The 11,378-nt window shown below is 35.0% G+C and overlaps 1 protein-coding gene across 16 annotated transcripts in view; it reads right to left on the bottom strand.

Moving 5' to 3' along the window:
• The window catches only part of STXBP5 (syntaxin binding protein 5), a 107,492-nt gene that overhangs the window by 55,679 nt on the left and 40,435 nt on the right, over nucleotides 1-11,378 (bottom strand). For all 16 annotated transcript variants that reach the window (XM_048295977.1, XM_048295979.1, XM_048295980.1 and 13 more), the window contains exons 5-7: nucleotides 10,625-10,759; nucleotides 9,448-9,511; nucleotides 7,010-7,093 (exon numbers count right to left, since the gene is read on the bottom strand). In XM_048295977.1, coding sequence (XP_048151934.1) covers nucleotides 7,010-7,093; nucleotides 9,448-9,511; nucleotides 10,625-10,759 — 283 coding nt within the window. The remainder of the gene's footprint in view (nucleotides 1-7,009; nucleotides 7,094-9,447; nucleotides 9,512-10,624; nucleotides 10,760-11,378) is intronic.

The following is an 11,378-nucleotide window of genomic DNA, read 5'->3' as shown; positions in this document are numbered from 1 at the left end:
ATCAGTACATTTTACATAATCTCCCATAAGAAGTCTAACCCTGACAACAGTAGGCAGCCAATAATGTAAATAGAATAGTTTGATCCACATTTATGTAGCAATAGACCTTAAGAACCAGTAAGAGAGCAAGTTTTATAGAAGGAAGGAAGAATAAATACGAGAAATGATCACTTCCTTTTCTTAAAAAAAAAGTCAAGAGGAGGGAAATGCAACAACCTATTACTGTTGAAACAGCACTAACCCTTAAAAAGATCTGAGCACAAAGGAAAAGGATGACTGCTCTCACTTTCTGGAGGGAACATGGAGGGATGAAAAAAAAACTCTGAAAGAGAACAATGAGCCTTTTGGCTTTGTGGTATTTACTGTCTAGTTTTAGCCTCTCTAGAGTGTCTTGTTATATTTAGTAGTGCAGCTAAGTATTTCTTAAAATGTAACTAAAATACATGATTTATGTTTTTTTAAATAATCCAGCAAACCTGTGAGCTGGGTATGGTAAACTTTTATCCTTTGCTATCACACTATTCAGAAATTCTTGTGAGCTTAAAAAATAAAACCAACTCTGTAAGTAGCTCCAGCACTATCTCGAGGTACACAACAAGATGACCTAATGACAAGACAATTATAATGGAAAAAGTACAATAACCTTAAGTAGTACTAGTTAGCTGATAGCACTAGTTTACTAGAAACAGTCTCAGTCACCAAAAAAACCCTGATATCTGAAAAATCATCTCAATACACAACAGCAGAAAATGTTGACATTTTTTCCAGGGTTAATATTAGTGCTGGAATTTGAAGGACAGCATAAAAGAGAAAAATCAAGCAGAATCCACTAAGACTGCAAATCTGTGCAAATCTTGTAAGACACTAAAGAGCCCCTAGGAGTAATACATTTTTATTCCAATATTTTACACAAAACTTACTGATGCAGAATAAAACTCTCAGTTTTAATCTTAATTCTCACCATGATTAAAACTTCCTGTTTTCTTTTTGGTACCATAATACAGCAGAATGCTTATATCAGCTGGTGCAGATTTAACTGTCTCTCAAATATTTGCTGGTCATATGGGGCCAGAAAGTAACCCCTTATAACAAAATCATACCCAAGTGTCACAGAGGATTGTTGCTATATTTAAGGCACAGGGCATTTGTATCCTTAAGTAGAGTCGTCTGCACAGGTAAACCAAGTCCTGACCTCACTACCATTCTGAGTCCTTCCATCTACAAACACAAACCAAATACAGGGAAACTTCACAGGAACTTACACAGAGAGAACAAATAAGAAAGCAACCAACTTTGTCTAGATAAATTTTTATATTCAATTAATTACAACTAAAGGTTTCTTATTGGATGTATTCCTACTACCACCTTCACTTTAATTCAAATTTAAGGTACCTGTTCTGGATTCTAAGGAAGTTTGTTTCAAAACTTTGAGATAGTTATGTATTTTCTGAGGGGGTGGGGAATTGAATCTTACTTTTTTGAATAACAGCACAATAGTTCTGTTCTGGCACATATGCCAAAACTTTATCAGAAACTGTAGAAACTATCCCTGAGTTTTATGTGGAGACAGGCTGTACACAAACGCAAAATCAATTCACCATCTGTTCCAGGAAGATTATCCCATGTGGAAAAATTACTGCTGTGCTGCCTGCAAAAAAGGTGAATATATCTTATTTTAAGAAGGAAACATTCTTGCAGCAACTGCAGCAGTTAACTGAGGGAGACTTACATAGGACTGTAAAATGTAATCACAAATAAAAAAAGTCTGAGGAACAAAATTAAAAGCATTTATATGCAAGTCTCCTACAGAAATACCTTAAGTAGATCACTAGATTTTCAAGATATTAATGCATATTTAAAAATATTTTATGAAATTTTATTTTACTGCTGCTGTAAGTTGTCAATATCCCTAGAAATTACTATTAGCTCTTGGTTCCTTTAAGAGGTACAAAAATTAATAATTTAAATGCAGCCTTACAATTTAAGAGACAAGTTCACCAATAAAGACTCAAGTTTTGATGGTATTTTTCCACCAAGAGAATTTAGCTCTTTCAATTTATTAAATACTGATACAAAAAATCCCATTCTTTTAAATTCCTACGGGCTCATTTTAGCCCTACAGCTGATTACATGCATATGATATTCGGAACAGTTTGAGACCACTCTTCTCATCTGTCATGGTTTAACCCCAGCCAGCAGCCAGGCACCACACAGCTGCTCACTCACCAGCAGGATGTGGGGGAGAATCAGAAAAAAATGTATAGCTCATGGGTTGAGTTAAGAACAGTTTAATAACCGAATAAAAAGAACTACTCAGCTCAACTAAAACATCAGTGTGTTATCAAAGTTATTCATAGTGAATCTAAACACACAGCACTGTGTCAGCTACTAGAAAGAAAATTAAACCTATTCCAGTGAAAACCAGAACAGTACATGAAGAATTTCACATAATGAAAATACAAAAGTTATTAATTTAAGCACTCCACCCTGTTTTCAAGAGAATTTTTCTAATCCTGTTTTCTAACACCAAATTTAGACCACTGCAAATATGGAATGCACCAGAGACATTGATAAGTCCTTTCACAATTCTTTGGATTTCTCAAAGATCCTTTACTCTCTTGTGACATTAATTGAGCTTGAAATATACTGTGCATGACTGGCAAAGTCCATGATTAGTTATTCTGCAAACCAGATTGGTTATTTACCACATCCTATCCAGATTTCACAGTCTTATTATGACAGTCCCTTAGTTTCCATGGACATGAGCAGCATTTCACTTAAACGTGAATGGATGATGACACCGACTCCTTTTCTACAGGTTCACCAAAATATAAAAAGAAAGTATTTTAAAACTTGCAAGTACCTATGCTAAGTCTCTTGTCAACAACCTAAGGAAGGGGAAAGAATGCTGCAAAAGAAAGAAAACAAACAAAAAAAAAATGTAGCTACTGAGACTTAAATGACAATACATCATGAAAATTGTTTCAACGAAATGAAATATGCTGACACACTTTGGTTTCTGGCGAGTCACATACCAGGGTTGTTTCTCTTTCCCCTGTCCTCCTAATTCCACAAGCTACTTTGACATGTTTTTAATGCTCTAAAATAATCTCTTACAGTCAACCATGTACCAGAACACTGAGTCTAAAAATAGTGATCTATAATGCATTATAGAAAAGCTTACTTGACATCAGAACAAACAAAATATTACTTGAAGAAGAGACTTGATTATAAAACAAGCTTTAGTTTTCAGAAGTTACAGTTGAGGGATTTGCGGGTTTTTTTAGGAAAAAACTAATAGTTGAGAAATTTGTTTTATTTCTTTCATGAACATATGAGTTGGGAAACGACTGCAATATAAACTGTATTTCACATAACAAATGCACAGCTTACTTTCCTTAAATCCCCTGTGTCTGCATATAAAAGGCTTAAGAATGGTGAAAAAGGAATTTAGTCTTACTTTTTCATTGAGCCTGCCTAAGACAAAAAGGATGTTTTGAGTAAAGGATTTTAAAGAAATATTCTAAACAAAAGTTAATTCACAGCTGCAGTTTCACTATGTACAAATAATTTCCTCCAAATTCTCTGAAAAAGAATGTTACATTTGTGCATTATTCTAACTAATTCTAAATATTCAAAATATTACTGTTATAATAAAAAATATACACTACTTTAAGTTCAGGATTTAATTCATAATATAGAAAGATCAAGTACAAATTAGAACTAAATTCTCTGAATTTTCCTGTAACTAGGATGTTATGGAGGGAAGAACATGCCAGCAATCAGCAGTAACCCTAATCATGACCTAGAGCTGCGCCCCCAGCCACGGCTAATGTTGCATACCTGCTCCTGTCCTTGGAATGAGTGTCCTAGTGCTGCAGCTATTAGACCAGGATGCTGGGAAGGCACACATGTTCAGACAGAAGAAAGTGTGGACAGTGTTCCATTAACCTGGCTTTCAGGCAACAAATGAGACTGCCCTACCACAACATGGGAATTTGCTTCAAGAAAGCCTCCTAAAGGTCAGGCCGTTTGAAATGAAACCAAGCAGGAAGCTACAAAACCATATAATTGGATTCAACTTCTTCCCTCAGGAAATACAGGTACCTTTCTACAAACCTCTGGACACACAGGGATTTTAACCCTCATTATGATCTTCCTCTGCTAAGGAGCAAAGGATGACTTTTGGATCCCTGCACACATCCGAAGTTTTGAGTTAAGAAAGTTGCATCAAATGATGGTGATAGATTGCACAGACCTTCAAGTTACAGGCTTTAAGAAGAACATCAGCTGCAAAGTGATGAGAGAGGAGGAAACCAATCCAATGGCAAAGTTTCTAGTAAACATTCTTTATGGTATCAGTGTCCTGGCCACCCTGCTCATGATGCCTGAGGAAGCCTAGCCACCCCCTAAGATGGCAAGTGTGACAAGATTGGACTAAGTAGCTCTCTTTTTACTGGTTGTCAACTCCACACTCAGAAGAGCTCTCATCAAGAACAAGCAGAGAACCAATGGTATAAATCCTGAGGCTTAAAATCCTGCTCCTGCTACCGGGCAGAATGCTGCATGCATTACTCTCCGTGAGGGAAGAGGTGAAGCATGCTGTGACATTAGATGCTTCCTGTCCCTTAAAGGTAGGTTGGCACACATGTTCATGATGGAATACAGCCCTTACACTCAGTGCATAAAAAGCTCTCTGACAATGCCAGGAAACCAGGAAGTCAACAAGAAACTAGCTAGAAAGATTCTGTGCACAGAAATATCCAAATTTATGCAGTCAGCAGGAAACAAAATGGCAAAGAACTTTATTTGCTCTGCATCACACTAACCAGAGACAGAGGAGATCTCCTGAGATAAGGCACTGTTCCACTGTTCCTCTCTGAGTCTTCTGTGTGCACACCCTCGTGAGCAAGGAAACCACAACATTACCAGATCATAATTTTTTTTCTCTTTCCTTCCTAACCATTCCCAAGTTATGATAAGCACATTTCTTTGCCAAGGGTCTGACCTGAGGTATTTCATTATCTCTTCTGCAACCAAAAAACCCAAACTGAATGCCAGGATGCATTCACTTCTAAATCCTAAAAAAAATCAAAGATATAACATCTGAACTATTCACTGATCTCTGTAGCCTCTCAAGTCAGAATTGGTTCCAAAAAGTATTGAGACAAATATTTAGTCAATTTTTAAATAAATGGACCACAAAAAAACCCAAAAAAACCAACCAAATAAAAAAAAACCAAAACAGAATAAGCAGCACGGTGTCTGCCTTAGCTGAGTTTCTAGAAACTGCAATAAAATTTTAATAAAGAACAGAGTTAACTGACATATGGATGAGTATAACATACCAGAGAGAAGTAGTCAACAAACCTCCAAGAATGGTACCAGGCATGTGGCTCACGGAAATGCCACTTAAGCTGTCTACACAATTTTCAAAGTCCTTCAACAGCGTATCTCAAAGGAAGCTAAAACTAAACAGACTAAATACTTTTGAACAAATAAATAACTGGTTAATGAAGTAACACAATGTGGAATAAAGACAGGATGGCACCAATTGATTAGTTCATGGATGAAGCTAAGGTAGAAACCCTCAGGGATCTATACTGCTGAGTTTGCCCATAAGCAACTTGGAAAACTAGAACAACAACATTAAGGTGGTAGAGTCTACTGACAGTACCAAACTACATTCGAAGTAAAAATCATGATTTCAGTGAAAAACTGCAGAAAGACTTAAATTTTTACTGTCCAACTATGTCAATGTAAAATGATGCCTAAATGTCAGGACTTTGACCTGACAAGTAACACCTGAAGAATGAGTCTCTAGTTTTATAGTGGGTTGTTCCAAGGAAGCATCTGCTTTATGCTTGGAGCATCAAAAGGCTAATCCAATATCAAGATCAAGGGAAAAAGAAAACAAGTCCAAAGATAATTATTCCACATGATAAATCCAGTGTGCCCACATCTTCATACATACTATGCTTGTGTGCTTCTGTTTTATAAAACAAAGATAAAATAGAATGGTTAAAAAAGTTAAGAGAAGAACACGACGAGTAAGAGGTATAGGAAGAAAAACATGAGGAAGACACAAGTAAATTTACGAAAAAAAATTACAAAGGGAATTAATTAAGTTCATGCAATGAAAATGGAAGTGAGAAAAATTGTTCTTTGGATAACATACTTTGGGAGTTATATGGACATTTCTGATGATCTAAGGCTTAGACTACTTCAGAAACTCCCCCACCAAGCAAACTCTTGATTGGTAGTATACACACAAGTACAAATACTGAGGCAGAACTGCCACCAAAAAAACCCAACAACCACGCCCCCCTCCCCCCCCAAAAAAACCCCTAAAGCTGGTACCGAACAATGAAAAGTCATTTTACAATCAACAAAATGTAATCAAGACCAATTTTATATATTTTAAATGAAATACATCAACTTGCATATTATGCCAAATGATTTTTCTTAAATCTCAGTCTTTCAAAAAGTCTTTTCTCTCGAGAATCAAGTTTTAAAGAAATGAATGCCACTTAATGCTATTGTTTTTTTAAACCTCCCCCAGTCTTATTCCAAAGAATTGATCTTGATCTTATTCTACAGAGAAAAGGTGTTTACAGAAATGTGGTAGTGAGACTTTGTATTTAGTGGTTTCTTCCCCTGCCCTTTCCTCTCGCAGTTCTGAGAATATGTGAGAGATTCCAAATTACAGAAATTGCTAAACCATCTTGTTTCAATGTAAGCCCTTAACAAAGATCTAAAACCTTAGTAAAGAAATCCAATCCATGCCACCATTCATTACTTCACAAACTTAAACTCAGTGAAGTTATTTGATCTGAAGTTTATTATCCAAGCCCTACTGCTCTTTTAGAGACGATTTCCAGTACTTGCAATTTCAAAGAGACCTACTTATTGATCCACTGGTCACAGAAGCAGGAGATTAAAAAATAATAAAAATCACTATTACAGTAGTGAATTATATCCTCAAAGCAATGCAGATGAAAAATATTACCTCATCATGTGTATATCTGTAATCTGCCTTCTTTGACTTCAGGTCCCATAATACCACCGTTCCAGATTCAAAGCCAATCAGAAGCTGCATTAATAAGAAGATGCATTAATTCTTTATAAGGAAAAGCAAAATGGTATCATTTGCAACGCCTGAAGTTCTTGTCCCAAAAGATATGCAGCATAATACTATATGTAGTAACTGCAAGTAGTTACAAAAAACAAAAATTAAAGAGGTGAAGGCCTCAGTGTTAGAAAAGTTTACTTCGTACTTATTCTCCTTACGTTCCAGAAAATATAATGGACATTCATGCAAAATCAGAAAAAAATGCAAGCATCCTTCTGAAGATTCCTTGGAAATTGTTTTGAGTTCCAGAAAGACCAACATTAAACCTTGCTATGTATATTCCATCCTGAGTGAAAATGAGGGATGTTGAAAAAGAAAACTTTATTGGGCATTATCCTCACTGGAATTAATTCTTCTTAAATTTGCTGGAAGAATAGAATATCCCACCTGAAGTTCTCAGTAAGAGCTCATCGTCTATAAAGAAATTATGTACTATGAGCTTTCTCCAGATGTTAATCACAATTGAGATAACTGGCTGAAGGAACACCAGAAACATTATTTGTTCATAGGAGGAAAGCTAGATAAATTAAACTAGGTAATTTCCCAAATAATCTTTTTGCAAGAAGCAAGATGAAACCTTTTCTGCAGGGAATGAAGACTCAAATTGCTCTTAGTACTTGGTCTAACACACTGTTGAGTATCCAAGTGTTTTGCTCTCCTATCTTAAGTGCTACTTCTCGTAATGGAAAAAAACCAAACCCCAAGGCCAACATAAGGCAGTAGTAACAATCTATTGCCACACCTAGAGGTTTTGCCTGGACAGTCTTTCCAGCATGTCCAGTTGTTTCCAGTACAAAAACAACAGATCTCCTACAAGCTTACAAAGAAAATATTTAATCTCTTTCAGTGCTATACAGCACTAAAATACCATAAATATTAGATATGTTTGATCTAGTAAAAGTGAATATTCAATTTTTCCCATTAACATTATGTATACTATTATTTTAAATTATCTTGCCTATCATATGCCATATATTATAATTTTTCTATGTTTACTTAAAACCTTAGAAAAACCACTATGATTAGAAAGCTAAAAGCATGAACAAATTTTAAAAGTGAGTACACAGGGAGTTTTTGCAACTGCACAGGGGTTTTTTCCAGCAATGTTTTTCTTATGAGAAATAAGAAAATGTAAGGTCGGATTTCAAAACAATGATTAATAGCCTGATCAATAAAACCAGTAATTTTTAAACTTTATTGACAATAATTAGATGTGGGGTGGAATACATCGAAATAAATTGATCATTTATGTTTTATGAAAATCAACAACTTCATATTCTAGAGTCCATAAGCCTGCAATGTGATTCAAACCTAATTCTACAGAGAAACACACTAGCTATGCACTTACTGCAGTGAGCTTCACACTAATGAAAAAACCTCTACTCATTAAATTTTCTGCTGGACTGAAACCTCAGGTGTTCAGGATACAAGCTGATAACTAGCTAAAACTTTCAAACCACTGCTAAGACAACAGGATCATTCCCTCTACAATTTAATCTACTACTGACATGAAAAGCACAAAGTAGACAAAAAATATTTCTCTTGCATATGCAGAACACTAGTAAGCAAAGTAAGCAAAATGGTATGTCACAGGACAAAGACTCTTGTCTTGCAAGGGCTTCAAGAACATGTACTGTAAAACCTTCTGTCAAGATGAACAGATGTATTATGATTGTTAATACTATCTCATAAGAATGAAAAGGCAAGTCTAATACATAGATCTTTCTCACATATTTTGGTTCACTTTTCTGAAATATCTTGTTATGTAGGCCAGTTTCATTAGCACACAGCACCTAGTGATTATAATAAATTGCCTAAAATGTGAATATGAGTTAGATGTCAAATTCCACAAAACCCCTGTCTCAGATTAGTTAATCTAAAGACAAAGTACATGGTATTCTATAAAAATATGCTGTTTCACAACTTTAAAGTGTTTATTTGTATAACATCCAAGAGCATGATAAAGAGCATGATAATTAATTTCCATCACACTTTCAGCACTCTAGTTATGACAGGCGTTTTTTTTGTAACATCTTAATTTTTATCACCGTAAGTAAAATTCTTTGCTTTTATTTCCAGAAGTTTTGCAGCTAAGGATTTTCATCTGTGTTTTCAAATGTTTCCAATTACAAGATGAATTATTCCAGTAATGTGCCCTACAGTCATGTCTGTACCTTGCCTTGTATTACTTTCAGGGCCTAAAACCTTTGTTGCCCTTATATACTTAATCCTTCCTTAAATAGGAGTGGTATCTATACTTTTAAAAAGCCTTGCTTTGAAAATAACGTATTGAAGAGTCTTTAAACATATCCTACCTTTCCTTCATCCATTGGATTGTCACTAATGTGGACAACAGGTCCTGGGTGAGATTTGGATGACCTAAAAAAGAAATACTTCAATTAAAAAAAAAAATGTTTCCCTGCCCTAAACGGCATCACAAAATGATTGGAAGTAATACAGATTCTGCAGATACAGACTCCATGCAAGCAAGATGTGACATTTCAAAATGGAGTTACTTTTATCTTCAAGCCCATAAATGCTGTGTCTATGTAGACACTTAGTTTCTGTCTTAAGGAACGACTTATTTACTGCCTATCAACAAAAAAATTACCATTAGATTTAAAAATTTTATCTTAACACCTGTTGTTACAAAATTGACACTGTTGGATAAAATGTTGACTTTTACACTGGAAAACAGGCTTTGCCATTATTAATAAACTGCTCAAGACAGCCATTGTTACAATAACACAGAATTAACATTTTATGTTGACTTCTTGATATTGAAGAAGATGGAAGAATCTTCTGTTAAAGAGCTGTGTTTGCTGCAGCACCCTTTGGCAAGTGATGGACTCCGTGTATTTTTGAAAGTAGACGTACTGGGAACAAAACACCACCACAGGAAGAGAAGCACACAACTACATCTTTTCCCCTACAAACCATTATAATCTGTACATCCAATTTTAACATTAAAAAAAGGAGAAGAAATTACAATAGCTATAAAATGTATTTTGCTCTTGGAATAGACTTATTTAAATTTGCATTTCAGAAAGTCATTTTCAATTTAGAATACATCAGCCCTCTTAAAAAATACCTATCTTTACACTTTGGTCTTTAATCCCAAACTGTAGAAGTGACATGTCTGTCCAAGTACCAGCCACACCATATTTTAATGTATATTATTTTTTCTTCTATTTTTTCCCCACACAGAGTGACTTTTACATCTATTTCTATATTGTCTATTTTGTCTATTTCCATGTCTATCCCAAGAACTATGACAAAATACTGCTAATAGGCAGAAACATATTAACATCAGCACTTCACATTCATGAAAATAAAAAGTATTTACATCACCATGTACTTTGACAGTGTATGCAGTGCAGTAAGATAAATATGGAGGCCACTCTAGACAACGATATTCCTGCAACTGATGTTAACAACATCTGGGACACTCCTGTTCCCTCCCCTCCCAAGACAACACTTGGTTAAACTCACAGTTCAATGGCTTTATTCCACATGATGACATAGCCTGAGAGAGTAAATGATTCCACATTGACAATGTGAATGTTTCCTCTTTCGGTGCCCACATATAGCCATTTGCTTTGGAAAGGCAGATGACAAAATGTTATCCTGAAAGAGAAAGCCACCAAAAAGAAATTAAAGAAATGTCTTTTTGATATCCTGCACTGCAAGGTCTATGCTGCCAAAAGGTAGAAATAAGGCAATAGTCAAACAAGAAGATATATGACAAGTTTGAGGTAAAGTAGAAAAGCCAGTACATGACCAAAGTAAGATATGAAAACATAATGTAGAACCTCAGCCTAAACAAAAAAATAGAAAGCAAGGTATTCTAAAACTCATAAATCATCCAATAAAAAAAAAAAAAATTACAATCACCTTTAAAAATTACCATATTGAATGTATTTGATCAAGGTTCCTGTCACATCAAACTTAAAATACAATACTCCTATAGTCTATAAATCTCCCTTTGGAATCATTCTACCTTCCAGTTTAAAAAGCAAAGGATTTTAGAAGTTACCATATGCAGATAAAGCTGGTTTCAGGTAAGGAGACAAAGACAAAAGATAAAACTCAAGAAAAGTAAGTTTACATGTAATCCAAATTAACTCCTAAAGAGCAAACCTTAGAACAATCCTAAAGAATTATAGAAGTCATTTTAAAAGTAGTTTAAATTTCAGGCTGTTACTTTACTTCTGTCATGTTTTAATATTCTGCCTTATAGTTTTTT

The sequence above is a fragment of the Corvus hawaiiensis genome, chromosome 3, assembly GCF_020740725.1.
Source record: "Corvus hawaiiensis isolate bCorHaw1 chromosome 3, bCorHaw1.pri.cur, whole genome shotgun sequence".
In the NCBI taxonomy this organism is placed as follows: Eukaryota; Metazoa; Chordata; class Aves; order Passeriformes; family Corvidae; genus Corvus; species Corvus hawaiiensis.
This window is presented reverse-complemented; position numbering and strand designations above follow the sequence as displayed.